Source organism: Haemaphysalis longicornis, unplaced genomic scaffold, assembly GCF_048455015.1.
Source record: "Haemaphysalis longicornis isolate Haplotype H1 unplaced genomic scaffold, Haemaphysalis longicornis Haplotype H1 scaffold_3, whole genome shotgun sequence".
Lineage (NCBI taxonomy): Eukaryota > Metazoa > Arthropoda > Arachnida > Ixodida > Ixodidae > Haemaphysalis > Haemaphysalis longicornis.
Window position 1 is genome coordinate 74,445,105 of NW_027526335.1, and position 24,574 is coordinate 74,469,678.

The 24,574-nt window shown below is 47.6% G+C and overlaps 2 protein-coding genes across 2 annotated transcripts in view; both read left to right on the forward strand.

Moving 5' to 3' along the window:
* The window catches only part of LOC144174639 (xylosyl- and glucuronyltransferase LARGE1-like), a 35,110-nt gene extending 26,595 nt beyond the window's left edge, over positions 1-8,515 (forward strand). Inside the window, exon 17 of the mRNA XM_077703425.1 lies at positions 283-8,515. Coding sequence (XP_077559551.1) covers positions 283-507 — 225 coding nt within the window. The 3' untranslated portion in view covers positions 508-8,515. The remainder of the gene's footprint in view (positions 1-282) is intronic.
* Positions 8,516-10,129: 1,614 nt separating this feature from the next.
* LOC144174641 (uncharacterized) lies at positions 10,130-23,732 on the forward strand (the record flags this gene model as incomplete). Its single annotated transcript, XM_077703426.1, is given in 4 exon segments — positions 10,130-10,437; positions 14,782-15,000; positions 17,868-18,118; positions 23,415-23,732. Coding segments are annotated over 4 exon segments (1,088 nt in total), but the record flags the coding sequence as incomplete, so codon positions are not given.
* Positions 23,733-24,574: the final 842 nt, after the last annotated feature.

Below are 24,574 nucleotides of genomic sequence, written 5' to 3' on the forward strand. Positions count from 1 at the left end.
ACTCTGTTGCCTTTAATGACCAACGGTTATCTTGCCTTCGCAATACATGCCCTGTCCACGCCCATTTCTTTATGTCCTTAACAGCGTTTGTTCCCTGACCCACTCTTCTCTCTTCTTGTCCCTTAATGTCACACCTATCATCTTCCGTTCCATAGCTTGCTGAGTTGTTCTCAATTTAAGTTGAACCCTTTTAGTGAGCCAGGCTGAATGGGAACCCGTATAGAAGTAGTGCATGAACAGAATCGAGCCCACGAAGTTCACACCGCCCTCTCTGTGTGGCAGGTGTCGCACATCATGGAGCTGCACGCCCAGGGCTACGAATTTGTGGTGCTCCCCAACGGCTTCATGGTGCACATGCCGCACGCGCCCTCGCTGGACATTGCCCGCTTCCGGTCGAGCAGCCAGTACCGCAAGTGCCTCTCCCAGCTCAAGAGCGAGTTTGCCAGGGACCTCTCGCTGCGCTACGGGCGCCCCTTCTCCCCGGCCCCCGACCGCCGCCGAAGGTGATGGACGATGGGCCGCCCCCTGCTTCTCCCCACAGAAACACACACGCAGTCTTTCCGGGGCCAGCCACTCCTCTTCGAGGGCTGTGCTGTGCCCCCAACAACCGCCGAGCAAAGAATGTCTGGTGGCCGAGTTGTGCAGCGGTACGCAAGGACTAGAGAGGTGTCAGTTGGGTGCGGGAGATGATCAGAGGTAGGGTGGGTTTTAGGCACCCGCCCCCGCTGTAGCTAAGTTTTTAAAAAAATTGTCATTTTGTGGGCTTAGAATCGACTGTGTACAGTACACTGCTTGTGCTGAAACACTGGCATATTTAGGAATGGGCATAGGAAGAAGAAGGCAGGTAAGTGTTGCGCTTGTTTGGGCTGCCTTTTTGTAAGGTCCATCATTTTGAACTACTGTTTTGACGCAGCAATCTTACAAAGTGAGCTCTACAGGCTGCCTGATTGCAAAAGCTGCTCTTTCTTGTCACATTTTCTTATTTAAATTGAAGGCAGTTGTTTATACTAGTACAGAGGGGTAAAATAGTGTGCCAGGTCTTACTGAAGTGATGGCAATGGGCTTTGTTCTAATTTGAAAATGCCTAGAAGCTTCTCGAAAACACATTTTAGTGCCACATGCAGCACCAGTGGTGATGCCAAGTTGCCAGTTAGTATAGTAGCGGTCTTGAAGCTTTGGGGCTGTCGTACGACAGCGACGCCATTAGGTTTACAGTGCCTGTGGTCCTCTTGACTTGGACGGCAGCCATTTTGTGTCAAATGCGGAAAGTTTGGGGCTACTACCTCAGCCACGAGAAAGAGGTCTGTTTTTCAGCCGGTGCGTTCTTGCGCGCCGTTCCACAACTCTCCCAGAGGTGCCATGTTTGTGACGTCGTGACGTCCCTTTCGTGTTGTCGCGTCTGTTGTGTCGTCGGACAGTGTGCGACTACCGGCAATGGGACGCAACGTCCAGAGCCCGCCCTTCGAAGAACGGGGGTCGTGTCACCGTGAAGAAAGAAACGGTTCCAGCCAATTTTGCGTTGCCGTGTTTGCTCGTCTTGCAGTGCGAGGGATGACCGTCTTCACGTTTATTGTACATCTCTGACGTTTAGAGTTTTAGACATCGTCGACATGTTGTCAGCTTATTTAATGACGGTATGTGAACACCTTTCTTTTTTATGGTTGTAATTGTACAGTCAGTCATCTAGAATTGTGCGGTGTGGCCACAATGTCCGAGTTGCACCGAGTTGTCGAGGAACGTGGCTAGGTCGGATTGTTTTTTGTCTTTGCACCACCCGGTTATCGCGGGCATTGTGAGAGTTGCCAGAATTTTGAAGATTTCTGCGCCAGCAGTGATGTGATGGATTTTTAGATTTCTTTCCACGTACTAGGTTTTAATGCAAACCAGTAATCTAAAGTTCCTTTTCTTTAATGTGAGAGCATTAAATAGCTTATTGAATGAAAAGGCTGCTGGGCCAGAAGCATGACTCGAAAATTGCAGTTCATAAATGCTCATTGGATGCAACGCGTTTCGTAGTGCGTGCAAAAAGAAAGGAAGCATGTCCCCTCGCCCAGAGGCACAGGAGTCACCAGCGAGCCTGTGGCGTTCAATTGGACACAGATGCTTTAGCATTTACAACTCATAAGGGGTGTTTAGGTGCCCCCAGCTTTTTTTTTTTTCTTTTTCTTCTTCTTCCCCAGTGGAAACATCTTGGAAATTCGCGGTAAAGGCAGTGAGTTTATCTGAACCGAGCATGTGATGGGTTAGTAGTTTTAATGATTAACAACGATGGCTATGGCGTAGTCGAAATTTCCGGCCTTTTTGGTTTTGGTGAGCGTGACCATCAATGCCCAGTCATGGCAATGTCAGGTTATGCGCAACCCAGAGCAGTTTTCATCCCATCTGTTTTTCATTTGAAGATAATGGAACTGGGGAAAAAATGCGTTTGAAGGGCGGAGTGAATGCACATATTCACTTGTTCAGCACTTCAAAGCAGCTGTTGTAGTTAGATGTGCATGAGGGAAGCTTCAGCGCAAGTTCTATTAAGCTCGACTCTAATGCCTTTCTGTGCTTGAAAGGACAGGCTATAATTTTATTGTGCTACATACATTGTGCAGTGTCACAAGTACTTGCATAAGTGGAATGCTTCAAAAAAAACTTCCATACTTGCGAATTTTTTATTGTCCACAGTTGTAATGCTTGCATGCAACAATCAAATGAATGGCCGGATAGTTGCACCAACGCCTGCCTTCAGATATCTTCATTTTTATTGTTCTGGCTAGCACTATCATGGCTGTTTAGCCTGCCTACCTGACGAGCTTAAACTAAGGGCAAGAAAGCTCTTGAAATACAGAACAACCGGGTACACTGTGTATTATTTTTCATGGGGGGCTGTTTATTCATTTTCTTCTCTCACCCATTTCTCACTTTTGAAATTTTGTCAAGGAGCTATGCTTGTGATGTTTGTCACAATAACTCTTCTGAGCAAAGCAGCACAATCATGTGGCCCTCAGCCTTGAGCCTGCTTTGGAAGCAATGAAGGTGGCAATATGAAATAAAAAAAACAAAGGGTGCGGTGTTTATACGCAACCGGCAATCAGTGCGATAGCTTCCGCATTATTCAGCGTTCGTCCACAGCCCTTTCCGGTGACGATGGCCCACATTACGGTGATGAAAAAGCCCGTTCCATCTCTTCTTTCTCCTTTTGCTTCATTTAAATAGTTGTGTTCGGGGTTTTTTCTTTTCTGTAATTTTAGATGAATTGAAATAGCCAATGCACAATGGCTGCTGGTGGGTACATGTGTCCCAGTAAACAACAATTCCTTAAACGTTGTTTTTAATACATCAAGCCGTATTTTTTGCTCCATCTGTGGGTACCTGAGCTGAAAGTTATTTCAAATGCAGTAGATTTTTCTATATTTCTTTGCGAAGGAACATTACTGTGACGAGGTGCACTGCACATCAACTTTCATGTTCAAGGCCTGTTCAAACTCCAAGGGCGCGCCACTGTGGTAATTGGGCAACACTTATTGATGATAAGGCATGCAGTACGTAGAAAAGCTGGTGAAGTACAGAGCAGACCAAACATAAAAATTCCACTGTGTTGATATATATTACTGTTCTTATAGTGTACTTACATTGCACTGCACATCAACTTTCATGTTCAAGGCCTGTTCAAACTCCAAGGACGCGCCACTGTGGTAATTGGGCAACACTTATTGATGATAAGGCATGCAGTACGTAGAAAAGCTGGTGAAGTACAGAGCAGACCAAACATAAAAATTCCACTGTGTTGATATATATTACTGTTCTTATAGTGTACTTACATTGCTTTATCTTTATGTTTAGCAGAAGGGCTTGCAAGCGTGTGGGCTTTCAAATTGCTACACGCAGTGCAAAGTGTTGGCTACTATCGTAGCTTTGTAAAAAACAACCTACGAATTATGTCATTACTAGTTTTCTTATTGGTTTTTTGCTTTATAATTTGGTCTCAATTTTTTGTTAAATTAGCATCACGACTATTAAGTTTTAGAAAAGCCCTGAATTTCAACACAGCATTCTAGTATAGGGGTAACAGTCTTTTGGCCCCCTTAATGTATGTACTATGTTTTCTATCCTTATAAGCTGCTTTTTACCACAGCTGTCTGCATAAAAAGGCTTACGGGCTTCTGTGTTGCATTTTCATGCCATGTCTGGGTGGGATATATATATATATATATATATATATATATATATATATATATATATATATATATATATATATATATATATATATATATATAAATATGTGTGTCTAGCAACAACTGAGTGGCATTTGCTGGTAATCCAGTGTTGTTTTCACTTAAACCGCCATCGTAGGCCTCTGCCTTTCTTTTTTTTAACCCTGAGCACTTGGTCTAAACAAAGCAGCTCGTGTTAAATACGCACATTTTGGTTACAAGGGTTTTTAATTGCTGGCCGGAAGAGCTTGTTGAGCAAATTTATTTGTGCCTGGCCATTTTTGCACCGACATGCATTTTGCAAACTCGCACCCCCAAGAGTTCCTATATAGGTTTTAGTCCCTTTTCTTTCTGGAGTACTAATGGAGGCTAGTTTATATTTTGTTCATAATCTAAGCTCAATTAAAGAATGCAGACTCGCATTGCATGTACGTTAGAGGAGGAAAAAAAGCTTTTAACATACCGTACATGAAAGATGAAGAGCGTTTCTAACCTCAATGAAGCTTTCCTCCCAATGTTGAGTCTAATTATTTTTCATGTGGGAATATTGTGCAGAGCTTGCCAAATGCAGTACCTATGTTTGAATATTTAGTTTCTTGCAACACTTATACACTGCTTTTTGTTCTTTTTCAAATGCATGTAGGGCTGAAGCACTTTGCCACACGGTAATTGTTCCCTTGTTTGTATTACGCACTGTACATATAAATACATACAGAAAGTCGACAGTCCCTAATACTACAAGAAGTAGAATGGGGGCGGTATTTAAATGACCTAATAATTGACAATGAGAACTTCTTTCTAATAAGGACAAGTAGTAGAATGGGGACGGTATTTAAACGACCTAATGAGAACTTCATATAGATAATGAAGCCGAATATTTCACATCTGTATTCATTCAATGCATCATGGGCTGTTAAGAAAAGCGATTGGCAGCTTTCGAACGTTGAACACAAACTGTACTTTTAAGTATGCGCATAAATAAGTGTCTGAATGGGCTCAGCTGTCGTACGTCAGTTTTGTGTATCACTGGCAGTAATATAAGATATGAGGATTTCAGTGTGCTATAATACTTGCAAAAGCTGCCTGTAATTTTGTTTTGTTTTGTCGCAACCCACTGCGCTGGAGGTCTCACTTACAGCATTCACCATTTCTGATGCGTTTTCTTACATCGTTTACAAATGTTTACATTGTCCCCGCACAGTACTACAGAAGAAAAAAAAAATGAAGCACATTTTACTCTTTCAAAATGCTGTGATACCCGAGCCACGCAGGTATTTATTTCAGTGGTCATTGAGAGTTGACTTCAACGGATTTTTCAGTTACATGTTTCGCATGTTGCGTGGTGATGCTTTTCGGCTATCGTTGAAACTGAGTACCTACTCGGGATCAGGTGCAACTCCTCAGGATTATTGATTTCTGCCTTTGGGCAGGTGCTGGACTCAGGCCTGCTATGAATTGTTCTAAAGTAACTCGTATATCAATACTCTCAAGCTGAAGGCGGCTCTGGTTTCGACATTTTTTAATACCCACGAAACAAAAACATATACTTTTTTTTATATGGAGGTGTTTAGTATGTTGATTTCACCAGCTGTTCTGTACTGTTTTCTCAATGTACAAAACAGTGCTGTGCGAAGAACTCTGTTAGGGAGAGAAATAGTGCCCCGCGTGTTGTTCTATAGCTCTTCATTGTCTGCTCTTGGTTTGAGTTGTGCCAAAGTGCGGTCTGACTGTTTTAAAAGTGCTGGTTCATACTAGGAAGACCAGAAGATCTATTTTTGTGCCCATAACCTTGGCTTTTGCGCCATTTGATTGAGTCGCCTGGACACGCCCTGCAGTATTGCTGTGTACAGAGTTTGCATGCATTCTCTGCAACGTAGCTCCCTTGGCACTTCAGCTGTTTAAGCCTAAACTATACCAGGGCCTCAGTAGCCTTTGCGGGTGAGTCACTTACCATCTCAAATGGCTGTTTTTAGGTCAAGCCAATTTAGCTGCTTAATTTGCAGACTTGCTTGTTGGTGTTGACTGATGCAACATTTCTCTGCACGGAATGAGCCACACAGGTGCCAAAGTCAGCGTCCTGTCGCCTATATTTTCGTTAGTGTCGTTGCTCCTCGTCAGTGTTGGTTGACGTCTGCTGGCGCCTTTTGTGCCCTAGAGTAATGTTTTGTAGGCAGAAGTGTACACTTAGCTGTAGAAGTGCTGCTCTGACTGCTTGTGACATCACGGTAATACAAACTGGAAACCTGATTTGAACACAGGATTTGGCAGACCAGACTGGGCCGCCTAATTTTTAAGCAGGAGCGACCTTTTCTGTGGATGAAGTGGCTTTTCGCAAGTTACTTATAAAACGATGGTATTTGTTAAATGATAGTTTTGAGTGGCGGAAAACCATTTACTTGCTGAACACAGAAAACGTGTCAGATGTGTGCGCCATTTCTTTTAGGACTAGCATTCTCTTTTTTTTTTTGTATGTGTTAGTATCAGTCATTTTTGTGATCGTCACCGGTGACTAAGGGCTGCTTGAAATGATAGCCATTGGGAAATGAGTAAGGTATAACCAAGTTAAAAAAACTGAACGCTGTGTGTTTTTTTGTGTTTTACTTTAAGAAACTTACACGTGCTGCTTCTTTTTGTGTGTGTGTGTGCCAATAGGATTGGTCTAGAGACAGCCTGGTGCACTGGTCTAAGAACTGCAGCAGGTGTAGCATTTGTTTTATGCCACTTTATGAGATGTGGGTAGCATTTTGAATGCAGTATTTGCGTGTTTTTGTACGGGCAGAATGCATCTGCATTTTTATTTATTCAGAACAATTATTTTTTACGTTTTGTTCCCTCAGTGTAAATTTGACCGTGCACTCCTGTTACATGCTCGTGTGTTTCTCCTCATTCGCATGTTTGTTGTTTTTTTTGTTGTTGTCTTTGTTAGATCAACATTATTATGTGTACATTAATGAGCAATGCATTTCTTATTCACTCGCCATAAAGCATGCTTCGCATCATCGTGAATTCGATTGTGTTGCAGACGTCATTCCTTATATTCTGCTTGGTTCATGGGACCGCATTGCAGTTTCAATAATTTAATTTTATTCCTACTCTGAGTTGTATTATAGTAATTTCAGCATTCTTCTTGTTTCAATGTAGAGCGTGTACTTTTTTTTGTGCTCTGAAACAATGCTGCTGGTATCATTCTTTTTTACAAAGAATCGCGGCTTGTCCTGGTCTTTTCATCTTTTCGCTGTTTTTATTTCTCATTAGAACATAGTTTCCACGTACTGCTGTGCCACCAAATGCTTCTTGCTTTTTACCCTAATTTTCAATGTTCCCTTGCATTCGGTGCATTCAGCAATGTTCACGTTTTCCTGTGGACATCTTTCTTAACTATCAGTAGTGATATTTGCACAGTTGTAAACAAACAACTGTGTAATTAGGCTGTTAGTCTCCTGTCACCATTACCGCTGGCACGCTCGAAAGGGTATGAAGTAAAGACAGCTGTTGCCATTATCATCATGATTCGTTGTCTCTTAATACTAGCATACACTGATATGGCGGCTTAAAAAGTGAATTTAAAAGAGAAAAAAATCTAAAATTTTCGTGTGAATGGCCATTGGGTTGTCGTTGTTTAATATTTTGCGTAAAATTTTAGTATGACAGCATTATCATATCTTGAACACCTCATGACATACTAATGAAACATAAAGAATGTTTCTATATCCAAAAACGAAAAAAATTCATGTATGTATCAAGCAAAATTTCTAGAAGGAGTGTGTCACCGGTGCATACTTTTCATGTGGCACAAGCTGCGCCCCGACATTGTTGCAGAAAACATTGCCTACAGCCATGCAATTTTTTAGAGATAGACACAGCTACATTGGAAGTCTACGAAAGTATCACACAAATACAAAAAAATAAAAGAAATTTGGGAACGTAAAACTGCTGAATGTGTCGGAAATGAGCCGTTTCTAGAGATATTGTTAAAACCAGCCAAATGGCATAGCATGGAAATAGAATCGCTTCCGGAGATCAATTGCACCTTGTTTCTGAAATGACGATTCCACCTCGTTCTAGTCTGCTCGTTTTAGCTGACATGATCCGTCACGATTGCAACTTGTCATCCACATGTTCCTGTCTTCCCCCCCCCCCCCCATGTGTCTCTTTGTAAAGCTTTGTGTACTCATCACAGAGGCTCTTGAGTGGCCCTGCTTGCGCCAATTTTTGTTGCTTATGCTGCTAGGAAGTGTGGTAGTCGTTGATGAGTGGTAGGCACAAGGTGCTGTCTTATACTGAAAAAATGAATAAAATGTTATAATCAAAACGAATAGCAGTTGGAAAAATTGTCTCTCTCTCCCTCTCTTTTTGAATGGCACAGTGAGCCACGAAACGGTGATTGCCATAACAACGGAGCTTTCCAATTGTAAGTTTCGATTCCCTGCAGCAACGAGGCTTGGTTTCCGGCATTATCATGGGTCACATACATTCTCGATGCTTTTGAAATCGGCACGCCAAACTTCTGCTATGTTGTTGGCTGCAGAATGGGCTGGATAAACCTGCCAGCACGTCTGAGGGCAAGTTGTGTGCAGCAAGGCGCTGCACATGTGCGCACAGGCCGTAGCTACAGTGAACTAGAAGCTGAAGTTTTAAAGTTCACTGTACTACAGCTAAGGGCGGAAAACATAGTGCAGCACTGCTACATTTCACTACGGCTTGGGTCCCCTATGAACCCCCGCTTACACTTCTAGTATAGTAGGTCGTACCTTGTCATATACATGTACCTCAGCATATGCACCCAACATATAACCAAGGCTCTGGCTTCCTGCTCCTGCGCCGAATATGAACTTTGGGTCAACTCTCGATATGCGGATTTCCCTACCTACCCCTCTCACTCGGCCCATACATCAGCCATTGTAGACTCCAAGCGGCGCCTTGTTAACTCAACTACCACCCTTACCAACGTCGCAACAGCAGAAGAAATTGCAATCACCATGGCCGCCCACACCGATCCAGCGTACGTGACACTCCAGACAGACACCACTATCAAGATGGGCGAATCTCAGCTATTGCTGTTGGCATTCTCACCCAATGATCGACGCCAACCCCTGGCAGCCACATTCTGGACACCGGGTCACGCAGCTTTTTTTCCCTGGGATGAGGCGGCCCACGCCTCTGCGAGTCCTATCAACACCTTTTCCCCCCCGCAGCTGACTCCATGCTGTCTGCACCACCTTGTTCTCCCCGAACTGCAGATGCTGCCCATCCTCATGCACCGCATGGTATGGGAGTGCCTATTCAACCCTAACCTCACCCCCACCTCCCAACCCAACCTCCGTGTGGTGGTAGGGCTAGCTGGCTAGCAGCGACCTGGGTGACCAGCTCGAGCTGATATCCCAGGCGCAACTGACTTCATTTGTACAGAACACACTGGACTAAGGATGCCCCCCTCAAAAGAGGAGCAGCTCAACCCTCTCCTTTCAACTCAAATAAGACGTTTCGCCACCATGATCACATTTTCTAGCTGTAATTTTTATCCCAGTTTCCCACGCCCAGGAGCGCAGCAGACATCTTAGACCTGGCCACTCTCCCCTTGTGGCCACGTGCTCGATTCGTTGAGGGCATCATCATCATCAAGTCACGAGAAAGAAATATCGACAACCGCTTCTAATACCGCTCCAAGTGAAGTCCTCAAGCCAAGACTTCCAGCAGCTCCACTGCAATGGAGAGCAAAACGGCCGTGCTCCGGGCCAACCGGCGACCGTCGGCGGCCCGGAACCGCAAGCACTCATCCTTCGACTTGCGGCTCACGACGACGCGTTCGTGGGATCCGTGCACGACGCAGTTGCCTCCGGGCGCCGCCAGCACTATGCTTCTGAGCGGCCGGCAGCTGGCCGGCGTGCGCGCATCCCTGGCGAGCCCTATGGCCGCCACGGGCGACCTGATGACCTTCATGTGGCGTGGCGAGGAGGGCTCGTCGCCCAATCCGGCCGACCTGCTGCTGGGCGACGATGCGTGCTCGCTGCTCATCTCGCTCGGCGTCTGGCTCTGCGTCTTCGTGCTGCTCACGCTGTTCGTGGTGCTCCTGACGATCGTGCTCCGCGCCGCGCCGGCCGCCTCTTGCACGCATCCCGCCTGCATGCGACTCGACGCCGCCTTGGCCAAGTCCGTCAGCGAGCGACGGAGTCAGCCTTGCGACGACTTCTTCAAATACGTCTGCCCCGCAGCCAGGAAGGACCTTGCGTCGCTCCAGGTGATCGCCCCTGAACGTCCAGCTTGCGCCTATGAAGCTTGCGCGCGGAGTTGCGGGAGGCTCGTATCATTCTTGCACGTACACACGAGATCTTGTGTTCTCACTCCCACCGAGAGCCGAAAGCTGCTGTTCGGTACAGCAACACCGTTGGTAGTCTACAAAAACGTTCCCGTCGTGGGAATGAAATCGTACCAGCGTCCCACGCACCAGTGAAGGGCATACAAAAGCGATGAAAAGGGATCACACACGCCGCCAGGACTGCGAGGTCTTTCGACTGGAGCGACGAAAGCGACCCGATTTCTGTCCTCTTAGCGGCTTCGCTGAAGTCGATCGCTCTTGCCGCGGCGGCAAAAATTGCTCGGGGCCAGCGACAACAGCGATGCCGGGCGACTAGAGCAACTAGAGCGACAAACATCGCGTTGTTTTAAGTGCGAATGCACTTTATAAGCGACCCCAAACCATCCACCGCCGGCGTCGGCGGCGGCGGCGGCGTCCGCAGTGCTCCTCTATATTTAAAAATGAAACAGCATCCGGCGCCAGGTTTCGATCCGAGGACTTTGCGGGCCGCAGCCCGACGCTGCAGCCCGACGCTCTACCGAATAAGCCACGGACGCGACGCTGATATAGGTGTCAGTAACGCGTCTTATATCTTTAACGCATTCAAACTACGTCGTCAGCGGCGTGCGTTGGTGACTCAGCGGCGTTATAGCGGCTTGATAACTGCGTGGTGTACACGTGATACTACAAACCCGATGGAAGAGATGGAAGAGAAGGCGGCGAGGCGGTGGGCTGCGGGGGCCGAGCGCAAGCGCCGCAAGCGGGCCGACAACCGTGCATTCGCACTTTCACATTCTCCCCCTCGGGGAAATGCGGGGGAATTTTTTTGTGAGGGAGAGGGAGAAACGGCGGGGAAAATGCGAGGTAACGAGGTGACTGTTCCAGAGACCGTAGAGAGGGTGGCAGGTGGTTAAACGATGTCAGTCGTAGTCGGCGCTGAGTTACCCGTGTTTAAAACGCCATCAGTACACACATGGAGGAAGAAAAACTTTTTCTTCCTCCATGAGTACACACATGCGGAGAGCGACGCGTTTTGCGCGCGTTTACCCGGTCTGGCAGCGGTGAGGAACACGCATGAAGGCAGCCGGACCGCTTCCGGTGAGGGAGAAAACGCGCGCAAAAAACACGTCGTTCTGCGCACGCGTTTTGCCCTTTAGAGGAACTGGGTGTGCGTGAATGTGGTCATGCTAAAACAGTAATCACGGAAACATTAGCAGTTGTGGCTGAGACGTATAAACGTTCTCAAGCTGCACGCTTCTTCGTAACAACATGCAAAGCAAGCCATTCGAAGCCAAATGTGAGACGATAAGCAGCAGCGCGCATCCTAAGAACGGTTCACGTCTCCTGGGCAATTAATTTTCTTCTGGAGGCGAAAAGAAAAACAAACGCCGGGTGTGCACGAGATTGAGGCCTCCGATAGTTCTCTGTTACGGCCGTGCTGCTTCGGTTTGCAGACAGTGCAGTTGCCGCGGACGCAGAGATATATACGCCCCAGGGGCATGGTAAACACACGAAATCAACGCATTTAAAGATAAATAAAAGGAACGTTTAACAATTTAACAGCAAAGTTTAACCCTCTCATGCATGAATTAAATCCAGAGAGTACAAAAATTATTTTTGGCCTAAAAGTATTCGCAGAGGCCACAAAGATCATAAAAAAAATTATTTCAAGTAATCAAGAGCCTCTGTATGACAGTATCAATGTGTCCCCATTTGAGGACATCATGCTTTAAGTTCATATTTTTCTTTGGTTTCAGCACACATGAAATATATAATACTGTACATATTGTATTGATCATTCATGCTAGAACACTGATAGAAACAATTACAATTCAAAATGGAATGCTGACGATCAGTCGTGCACATTCAGCTTAGGTGCTGTGGAAGGACTGGAAGCACTCGGGACAGAGAGGCACGTTGCACTGACCGCAGAGGTACCTTGTCTTGCTGCGGCAGGCACGGCTTCGACAGCGGCTGGTGTACTTTTGTTCGCTCTTCATTGGGAAATGGTGCCCGCCATCGAGCTTCTTTTCCAGGGGCATATGGTTGAACACTCTCTTTATGGGCGCTGACGGCGAATCGTTGGATGGCCGGCCTCGTCACTTCGAGCTCTGTGCTGCTTCCCCACGAAATATGAGCGAGCGCCTTGGCAATGCGGCTTCTGAACTCAAGTTTGTACATTGGATGCTGCACACCTTTGTCCCATCTCCACACAATTCAGGCGTTCCAACTCCGGCGTTTAGTGGGTGGAAGAAAATCCTCAATAGCCCCTCTTATTCCGGACGTCATTTCTGTGCCTTGCAATCAAGGAATCCACGAGGTCGACACCTCCCATGTGTTTGTTCTAAAGTTCCACGGAGTACGGCCGGGTGACATCCATTACTTTTCTCTATTTTCTGTTGTACCTTTTCGTAGTGCCTTCAGGCTGCTGACCGGCGTAGCTGGAAACAATGTGAACAAGCGAGTTGTCCAGCCACCTTGTCACAGTGATGTTGCCTGCTGAGGTGCAAATTGATGTGCTTCCCCTTCCGTCAGCTTTGAACTCCTTCAAGGGCTTTAGCTTTTTATCCGCTCCTTGCAGACGGTATGCACGGCATGTACCGACAAACAATATTCCATCCTCTCTCAGTTTCCTGACCAGGGCCATGGATGTGCATAAGTTATCAGTATAAAGTCTATAATTTTTCCTTTCAAGTCCCTTGGACAACCTCATGACAACGTCTCCGGCTATACCAATTTCGCTTGAAACATTGGATCGCCCACCTGTTGCGCTTTGGTGTACCTGAAAACGGTAAATGTAGCCAGACACTCCTGCTCTCACCCATACCTTGAAGCCCCAGCACTTCGGCTTACTTTACCTTTGTCTCCCGAGCTGCTCGAAGTGGCAATATCGTTGAGGAGCTGCTCCCAATTATCCGCCTCTGAATCGTCACCAGAATCAGAGGAGAGGTCTAAAAGCGCATCAATTTCTTCCCTGAAAAGTCTCCGCTTGGAACACATCTTCGAAATGTGTGGTTTTTTCCCAGACTTTTCCCAGCGGGAGACTTTTTCACATTCAATAAACCGCGCAAAAGCCAACTCAACTATGCACGTAAAACGTGGGAAATAACAAGCGCTTTTGGCTTTTTACGAGTTTTATTTGGTTTGGTGGCGCTGCAGGTAAGCCTATACGTTTCTTGCACATTGTCCTCACATGAGAACATCTGTTCTTTTCTTTCTCTATGGCCCACCGCCAAGAAGAAAACTTAAACAAAAGAAGCCCATAATATTCACGAATTGTTCTTTGCGCGGCGCATATTTTTTGTAGTTGACAAGCACCATAGCCTGTCCAGCAATTGTTTTTTTGTTTTTTGGGAACATTGAACGACCTCAAGTAAGCCTACTCCCCCTCAGAACCTGGCGATTCAAGAAACATGGACATCTAGCGCCATCTGCGAAACAAGTTAGGAACTCTGACACGTCCTCATTTGAGGACACCATGCGGCTAATAACTCGATGCAAGTAACTGGATGAGTTCTATAGTAAGACAAATATGTGTCCTCATATGAGGCCCGTATGCATGAAAGGGTTAACAGGCACTGCAAAGTAACAAAGTTTACTCCGATGGCTCACTTTCACTGCGTGATGCAGTTTTGGTGAAAGATCTGCGGCCACTTTCGAAATTATCCATTCTTTCTCAGAGGAGGAGGAGGAGGAGGAGGAGGAGGAATAACTTTTTTTACACTGTCTAGGAAAGGATGTCGTTTGCTTGAGGAGGCGAGGTGCCCCTATTCCAGGGCCCCTGTTGCTCTGGCTGCACTCGTGGCCCGTCGTAACAGCTGTCGCTGATCTTCCTTGTCCGAGCTGTGCAACGCAGCTTTCCACTGCTCAAGAGTTGGGTTGGTACTTGGTTATTCGGGGAATGTTTGGAATTTCGGAGCGGGCCCTCGTAACGTGGTAAAGGGAGGCATACTGAGTTGTGCAAGAAGGGCACTTGTTTGAAGGATGAGTTGTAGGGTACATGGCGTGGAGCCTTCCTAGGTGCGGGAAGGTGGTTGTTTGTAGCTGACGCCATAATGTCGCTTCTTCTCTCGTTAAAGATTTGTGCGGAGGAGGAAAGGCTTGTCGGGTGAGTCGCTGGTGCTGTAGAATTGTGTTGTCAGGGGAGGAAAATGCGCAAGCAGCCCACCTGTATGCTGCTGACGTCAACCATGATTTCGTGCTGACTACAGCAATGTATGCATGTACACTTTATCACGCCAGCTCGCCTAGTCTCTTCGTCGCGAACTGTGGGCCGCGTGAACACAGGAGAGCGAATTGAATGCGGCCGTGGACCAGGCGCTGTCGTCGACGTCGTCCCTGTTTCGCGGCCTGGGCCAGCTTCGCGACGACTGCCTGCGCTACCGGCGCACGGGCTCAGTGCGATCCATGGACATCCTGCACGTGATGCACAACATCGGCCTCGTCGGCTGGCCCACCTCGGTCCCCAGCCTCTCGGCCAAGGAGCTTATCCGACTCATCGTCAAGGTATGCTCCTGAACGTGCATGTACCCGTCGCAGTTTATATCAGTCAAAAATTAGGCTTCGAGGATTCACTTCAGTGTCCCTTAAAGGGGCCCTGGAAACAAAATACAAGTTTGGGTCATTTAAAACACCGCTTTGTCGCTATAACAATGACGCCAATATTGAAGAAAACATGTAACAGTGGCGACTCCGCAGATATGTAGCTGTGGTGACTCCGCAGCAGTTTTCCGACGACTTCGCTATGACGTCACAGATTCTTGTGTGTGTGATTGGCGGCCACCTACCAAATTCACCACCAAGAAACAAGACTGGGTGATTGCAGAGGTGCCTCAACTACCGTTGGATCCTGCCATTTGATTGGTAACGTGCAGTGAAATAGCTCCATTCGATTCAGACGCGATTCCCTGCAACGCCTGCACCGGTGCACGGTGCGCTACGCCAGAGCTATCGATTCGCTGCTGCAGGAGCGGTGCCGTGCACCGCGTCCCTCGATTGCTCATGGTGCAGCCGTGGTGCCGCCGCGGTGCAGAGAACTGCTGCACCTGCTACGGAGGAGGTGCAGCGAGTAGCGCGCGCCATAGTTGCGGCGCTGCGGGTTGGCAGGCGGATACTGGCACTTGAGGCGACCGCATGAAAATGTACTACAGTTGAACCTCGTTATAGCGAACTCTGTTATAGCGAATTATCGGCCATAGCAAACTAAATACGAACTTTGGTTGGTCATGCCTCATTTCAATGACACTTACTCATTTATAACGAAAGTGAAACTGTGAGAGCCGCGCTCACTATCGGATATACTAACGAAAAAATCTTTGACCAGTATGCTGAGGAGCTACTTGGAAAAACTCCGTCGTCCGAAACTGCAGAAGTAGAAAAGGCCCCTTCGCTCGTGGACACTGTGGAAAACTTCATCCTGGTCCTGCTCAGTGCTGTGAATAGCCACCAAACAAAGATCACATCCTTCCTCGAAAAAATAGGAACGCAGGCCTGTTTTGTCAAATGAACTTCGTTCGGTTGTAATTTCCCGTTTCATGTTCTGGTTCATTGAGGTTACAATACCACAAGGAGAAAGATAAGGGTTTCCTTGTTTACAGTAGGTTCGAAGATTAAAATAATGCGTTTCTGTATCAAGGATTTTTCCTTAAGACTGGTTGGTTTTAAAGACCGAATGAAGGCCGACTGGTTTTAACCGATTTTTAGCCCTACGTTTCAACGAATGTCGGTTATAACGAACTAAATTACTGTCCCGGTACTACTTCTTTATAACGGAGTTCGACTGTGCGTGGAACTTGAAGATACGCGGACGGACTTCACGTCGTCGCTGATGCGTTCGGAGCAACCGAGATGGCCGTAAACTTCGAGTTGTGCAGGACGATAGGCGAAGATGATTAGCAGATGGCTATGCCTGCAGGCCTCACTCGATTGTAAACACGCAGGGGCGCTGCTGACGGTCACCGCGGAACCACGCCTCTGCAGTGCACCATCACCACAGCAGACGTTTCTCTGCACCGTTGCCGTGCACCTCTTCTGAATCGAACAGAACTTACGCTTCTTTGTGCTGGCGGACATTGCGTCACTCCTGTCGATATTACGTCACTGCAGCGAAAGTTTGAAAGGTTTTGAATAATTCTTGCGTTTTTCTCGGTTGTAAAAAATTGGCGCAGCTTGCATTAGTGGTGCAAGGCTGGAGACACAGCGGAGCTGGGGGTAGACTAGCTTATTCCGGTTTTGCTAAGTTTTGCAAGGTTTTGCTAGGCTTTGCTAAGTTTTGTTAGGTTTTGCGGGGTTTTTGCTAGGCTAGGTTAAGCGTTGAGGGTGAGGCCAAGATTAGCCGGATTTCTCAAGGCTGTTTTGGTCGGTCTCCCACACTGACATGTAGCTAAAGGGCTATAATATAAAATAAAAGCCCAACCCGTATACCACATACGTATCACGGGTGACGCCAAATTAAAAATAAACAAACTGGACCGAAGTCAACTAGAGTTTTGAAGAGAAGGAAATACCCACCAAAGGTGGAAAATAAAAGGGAAAAATGCTACACAGCGACACCACAGCCAGGAGAGCGGGCCCGGGGAGACTCCCCTGATCTCCCCTGGGACGGTAGCAGGAAAGATAGGGATGAGGGATGCGGATGGTGGTAATAAGGAATGGGTTATGGGAAAGTGGGTGAGAATGGGGACAGCGAGGTTTTCGTTCTAATCCTTAGATGTCTGACTCCTAAAATAGGCCTGAAAACTCGGGATGGGCGTCAGACGATTCCAATTGGAATCGGATCCTAGGGGGGGGAAGCTAGACCGGTCGACCACCAGCTCCGCTGTTTCTCCAGCCTTGTTGCACTCCTAGTGCAAGCCGCGCCAATTTATTTTTGCGTTTTAGTAGCCCAAGCAAGACTATCACCTTTAAAATGGTATAGTAAGAGGTGCGCATACTCGGCGTCCCTCGTGTTCACACTCGAACAGGCGCTAAAGCCGGCTTCACTGTTATAATACCCTATCTGCGGTGGTGCACCCTTTACAGGCGGCGCAGTTTTTTTTTTCGTGGTATTTTTTGGTAACGCCACCAGACCAAGCTGAAGCTTAAACAGCTCCGCTCTTAAAACGTCTTCCGTGGGTAAAATGGAGCGAGTGGGTTACCAAAACCTAGTTCTTTCAAACTGAACAAAATTGCATTTTGTCTTCATGGCGCCTTCAGAACGCAAAGTCGTTGCGGAGCTTTGGAATTACCCAGAAACTCCGCAGATGTCACTGCGCCTTTATTCTTCGACGGCGGAAGTGCATGTGGACGTCAGGCCTTCCCTGTCTCGTGACACACGTGGTCGCGCGCATTTGTGTCCGGTACTTGTCAAGACCACCGCGATTTCGCTCCGGCAGCTGGACTTCGAGTACCGTGTGGGAGCTTGGGCGCGACTGCGCGTGGACGTGTCCAACGAGAGCGGCCTCGAACTGCGCACCTTCGTCGACTCGGCGGCCGTGCGGCGGGAGGCGGTCGGGGTCGAGTCGCAGCGGTACGTCGCGTTCACCACCAAGCTGCTCGCCATGTTCGGAGGCTCAGACGACGCAGCGCGCCAGGTGGTGGCGCTGGAGCACGACATCCATGGCGTCACCGCGAAGTCGGACGGAAGGTGAGCCTGCAACATTTCTGCTCACTATGCGTAGCCCGCGCTTCTGTCGCAGGAGGGGCTGTGGACGTTGTAGTAACAGACCGTGACTTCTTCGGGGCCCATGCAGGAACTTGAACCAACCCTGTACCTGACGTGAACTTATTTCGTGTTCAGACACATTTCCAAGAAGCACTGCCGACACTACGCAGCGGACGGGTGTACCTTCTACGTACACATGCACCCGTCCAGGTTTCTTGGCCCATTACTCTAAAGGACCTGCTGTCTGTCTACGCATTGATATGATCGGGTTGCCGACCCGACGTATCGAAGCTTGGACATCGACACTAATTAGGGCTGAGAGGCCATCAGTAGGGGCTAGTTGGTGCTGTCTTGTTTTTTTTTGTTTTTTTTTTTTTTTTGGTCTTCCTGGTCCCTGTAGCTCGCCGGTGTTCCCACCTCCAGTGGCGGCGCGTAAACGGCGCGAGGGTCACCGGATCGGCGGCGTCGTGGAGCGGGTAAGAGGGGTAAGAGGGGGGCGGGTAGATTCGAGAGTGAGGGGATGGGAGAAAGAGAAAAACAAAATTTTGGTTGATGCCTCTGTCATCGGAATTGGTAAAACACGAAAGTGAAATGTGCAGCGAAATCTGCAGCTGAGCATGATTTGCGGGTCCGGGGCTGTCTTGTGGGTGTGCTTGAGGACGACGTCCTGGTGGCGGGTCGCTTCGGCATGCAGACGTGTACTGGCGTCATTTCCGTGACGGATATGACGTCAATGACATCTTGGTGTATCTTGGCATAAAATACTTTCGTGTTAATATATAAACCCCGAAAACGAACAACCCGAAGTATAACGTACTCTTGAGTACCAAAGGTTGCTTCCCCGCAAGAAGACACTGTGTGCAGGAGTGCACCCTTTACAGGCTGCTTGCTTCGGTGTCATGGCGTCACTTCCGTGACGGATGTGACGCCACTCAAGTATTTGTATGCCGGAATAAAACACTTTCGTGTTAAAAAACGGGCAAGAACAGTGGAATGGGCTCGCCTTTTTTTTTCTGGAAAGGCCTGTGAAGAGTTCCCCTGATAGAAGAATCAGATACTTGGGTGCAAGCAAGCACAAATGAAAGGAATAAAGCTTAAAAACATACCCATATAGTGCATTATGGCAAAGACTTGTACTAAAACAGAACAAAAAACGCCATTTGTAGGATACTACGCATACAAAATATAGGGCTTACGAGAACAAACAAATATAAAATTTAATTATAACAAAGCTAACGTTGCACTCTCACGACTGTGGTATACATACTTCATGCCATAGCATATTCAAGAACATTATAGATATAAGCATAATTATGAATGATAATTACGACTATAAAGCTTAATACATATATAAAACTCAACCTACAAAATCAAAAATGCAAAATCTTGCACTGCTTCCACAAAAAAAAAAAGACGAAGACGAAATTATAAGAAAAGAATGAGTGAAACGTGAATAAAAAAATCGGGAAAACTAATCAACCGTGCAACCCTTTGCATTTGCAGTAATATGCATACCTGGCAGAGTTAACAAATTTAATTCTTATCATAGCACACGTGAAGATAATTATTGGCCGAAGGGCATTTTGAAAAACCAAGAAGAAAAATTATAATAGTGAGCCAAAGAAACGAAAGATGTGGCTCTTACATCTACCCTCAAAAAACGAAGACGAAAATAAAAAGCCCTGGAAATAACGACTGAAATAAGGATTAAAATCATAAAAAAACGAACCACCGTGTGACGCCCTGCATTTACTTTTTTTGCACAAAAATGCTTGATCGGCGGTATTAACACACTTCATGGAAGTAATAATGTAAACGGAGATAATTGGTCGAACGGAACTAAAAAAAAAAAACTCCAAAACACAAATATACAGCAAAAAATTATGAAAGTTAACTTACGTAATCAAAAATAGGGATCTTATGTCCGTGACCATGGCGGCTAAGAAAAACATGAACTTCACGTAAGCTAAAACAAAGACTTCCAGCCGACGCCGCCATTCGCCTTTCACACGTACGCTGCCGACGAGCGGAGCACCCAGCATCCGGTGAAACATGAATCACGCGCTTGAGGGGCTGGGATTCTGGGCTTTGTGGGAGACATCTTACACGCTCAAAAACGAAGGCGAAAAAAAAGCAAAAAACTTGGGAAACGAGAATAAACATCGTGAAAGCGCGTTCCGCCCTGCGTTTGCACAAAAATGCTTAATTTAATCGTTATAATCACGTAGGTGACCATATACATGGTTGCAATAAATTCCAAGATACTAAATAGGGCAATAAATATAATAGCCAAAAATTACAAAAGTTAATCTCGATTACCAAATGAAACGTATGCATCTTAACATCTCCCCACAGAAAGCAGGCAAAACGGGTCTAGGACATTTCGATGCAGGACGTTTCGGTGCGGACATTTCGGTGCACGGACATATTCGTGCTCATACTTTTCGGCGAACGAATTATCGCGTGCTTGATTGTCTGAAACAGCCGTTGTACCTTTATTTCAGCGTAACGTGGGTTATGAAAAACAATCCACTGGTGGCATATTTATAGTGATGGAACCTCGTTCAGGAAACCTCGTTGAAGAAACTCCTGTTATTCAGCTAACTGATTAAGTTCTTTTACAGATATTTTTTATTTAGATTAATTCGCTCTTTTTTTTTTTTTGGCACACGCACATCAGCCGGTGTTTACGATGGTATAATGCATTCTAGAAATACTTTTTTTTATAAAACAAAGGAACAGTTTGACTATCCAATGAAATCAGCTTTTAAAACCACGTTGTTGTTCCCGTTATGCATAACATATTATGAATTATTTGGTGTGGGCGTTTGTCACCAGCTGTTGTCACCATTTTTTTTTTTTTTGCGGACACGTCTAGTTTATCAAAAAAATTGCGACGGCTCGATTGTCTCACACCTAGTTGGGTTCCTGGGTTGTTCCCATCCCCCCTCCAGAGACTTCATCTGTACAGATAGATCTTCTACATCAACCTTCAATAGATATTTTCACTTATTTTCACCTCATCATAATTGTTCGTCCCAGCAATCAGCCCCTTCATCAAGTTTCTATCCCCCAGATTTTTTTTTTTCAGTGCACGGTAGCAACAGCTTGTCGCCACTCTTCCAATCAATCTGATCGCGGAAAAGAAGTTCCACATGCGAGAAAGTAGTTGTTAGTGTGGTGAAAAATTGTGCTAGGGATTGTTATCAACGCTGATTTTAAAAGCAGCGATCAGATATCTGCCGCGATGCAAAGCCTGCGCAGACCGGCCGCGGAGGTTCGACGGTCAGACCCGGAACCGCGGCGCGCGGTGCGGCGAGCGGCCGAATGATGGCACCACCTGCGCGGTAGAATCAATACAGGCCAGGGCAGATGTCTTGGTCACCGATCGCTCAAATGGGAATTATCGCCAAAATAAAGTTCCACGTGCCAAAAAGATAATGATATTGCGGCGAAAAGTTGTGTTGTGGATGGTCATTCGCAGCTGTACAGATAGCGGCGGTCAAATATTCGCCACGATGCTAAGCCTAAAGTTCCCAACATCCGAGCCAACCCGAGCAACGCAAGCCGGTTGTGGGCTGGTATGGACGCCCCTTTTCTAGAACTCGCCGCGTGCGAGCGCGTTGCGTTTGGGCTCCCCTAGAGCCACGGTTCCCCTAACTTCTTGGGACCCCCAAAGTCGGCTTCCCTTATTATAAAGCTGCCTAAACAGCTCAAGCTCAAGCCAGCTGGCCCTCCCACTGCTCAGGGGTTGGGTTGGGAAGGGGGAGAGTTGGGGTTAGGTGGCACTCCCACAGCATGTGGTATAGGGTGCATGGGGATGGGCAGTGTATACTGTGCAGGATAAATTGCATGAAGGCGTGTGCCATGGAGAAAGGTGTTGGTTTACAGCCGCCGTAAGGTGAACTCTTCGGTCATGGGAGTGTTCGGATGGGGTGGAGAGAAGCGCTGGCGTTGTCGGCGTAAATGGGGTAGGATATCAGCATAGCGGAGGGGGGTATGGGCGAAGAAGCACTGCGGTCGTCAGCTTCCGAGGGTGCCCGGGGTACGAGGGCACGGGCAGAGGCGTGGGCCGCCTCATTCCCAGGGAGAGCCGTGTGACCCGGTGTCCACACGTCGCGGATATCGGGAGTTGGCGTCGGTCGTTGGGCAAGAATGCGAAAGTCAATGGCCGAGATTCGTCCAGCTTGGTAGTGGCGGCAAGCGGTCTGGGAGTCTGTCAGGATTGTTACGTACTCTGGATCGGTGTGGGCGACCAAGGCGATTGCAATTTCTTCTGCTGTTGTTATGTTGTTGGTAGGGGGTGGTAGCTGAGTTGGCAAGGCGCCCCATGGAGTCGACGACAGCCGACGTGCGGGCTGAGTGAGAGGAGTATGGAGAGGCGTACACAATATGCGCGACTTGAGCTAATTGCCGATGGGGCGACTGAAGGCGAAGGGGAGATTCTGGGGGCGCTATCGGCATGACCGCGACGCGCGGAAGGGTGTAGCCAGCAAGTTTGTTTCTCGAGGGGGGAGAGAAGGCCAACACGAGGGGGGAGAGAGGGGCCAACGATACTTCTCATTAGAGAGTTATAGCAGAGCGGAGAACCGGTGCCGGTACGGTACCCGGTACGGTACCCGGTACATCTGCGCATGCGCACAACCAGTTTTTCAACACCGCGCACGCGCAGTAGCGCCGGTCGCCTACCGGGCACCGTACCGGTACCGGTTCTCCGCTCTGCTATAACTCTCTATTGTGTCTTCAGGGGCTTTTTTTGGCGGCTTGTTGTTGCGCATTAGAGAGGTCGTGTGAGCTCATGCCGCACGTATGGCTTGTTCTTCCAAACTTCTATCCACCATCCAAACTTGCGCCCAATCGGGTAAGTAAATGTATGAAGTTTTTTTCCTTCATCAGCGCGCCTCGGTCTCCTGATCAGTCTCCGGACACCAGTCACGCTACCGAAATGGCCTCCCGAACCCGGATCCACAACAGCATATATGACGTTCCCTCCTCCTTCGAACTCGGAGGAGCACACAGTAGAGAACGATCATCCTGATGCAAAGACAATGATAGTGTCTCTGACCACGAACCTATAGTGCGACCCTTTGCACTCATTAAAGGGCGGCGGAAGCTGTCTTTTCAATGCATTCACTAATATATATTGAAGTTTGAAGGTCCCCAACTGAGTTCACACGACATTCAGCGCTCAGTTTACACCTTGATAATACGCGCACTGTAATACAGCACACACATATGCACACTTAATCAATCCGCCTTCTTGCATGGCCGCACGCAGGTACATCCAGATGAGGTTGGAGGCTGTTCCCTCGTTGAGCAGCGCGCTGAGTCCCCGGGATTGGATCGAGGCACTAAGCAAGCACAACGGCGCGAAGATGAGCGTAAACACGCTCGTGTCTTTCCACGACGGGCTCTTCGATCTGCTCAACCTGCTGCTGAGTTCGGGCTCGCGAACCTACCTCTACCTCGGCTACCGGGCGCTTGGCATGTTCGGCTTCGACGCACACAACCCGGACTGGCCCGCCGCAATCGATGAGCCGCCCGCTGTTTGGCTACCGCCGGACCAGAGGAGCAGCCACTGCCACCAACTCATCTGGTGACGCACGCACGACAAGCTCTCGCGTGGTTGCTTACAGTCGAGTGCCTAGTCATGTCAAGGAAGCCAGAGGGCGCGCCTTGCCGTCTGGCAGCGCCTAACATACGCAGCTCTTGGGGTGCATGAACGCCATCTCACGTAATGCGCAATTTGGCCTACCTTTACGAGGAGGAGGAGGAATAGCCTTTTAAGGGAAGCCTCAGGGCCTTTAGTGGGGCGGGTGAAATAGAAGGGGCTCTCCGTGGTGGCTTGACGTCGAAAAACTGGGTTTGTGCTCACTGTGTGTGGTCATTCGTATCTCTAGACAGCTCCTGCGAAACCGGTCTTGCAGAATTGCGCATTGGGTGTGAGGGTAAGGCCAGGGGCGGATCCAGGTTTTTTTCTGAGGAGGGGGTCAGCTTCTATCAGTGATGATGATGAGGAGGAGGATAGTAGCCTCTTTTAGGTACCTAAATTTTGGAAAACCAAAAATATAAAATTTAGAAAAAAAAAACTATCAACTAATCAACTAGACTATTTCTACGATTGAGGGGTCATCGAGTATAAATTCAAAAATTGAGCCGGGGGGGGGGGGGGGGGGGGGGGTGTCAGGACATCCAGACCCCCTCTAAATCCTCCAATGGGTAAGGGTGTTGGCATTAAGTGAGGGCTTTTAGGGACCATGAAAACAAAGCATAACATCGCTTCGTTCGGTACCTCACTCTGGGCCAGCCACGAAAGACAACTTCTTAACCCGAAAAACGCAAGAAGTACTGCAAAATTTTTAAATTTCGCGCTATGCAGTGACGTGATATGGGCAAGAGTGACGTACTGTGGGCCATTACTAAAAGCGTATTTATCAG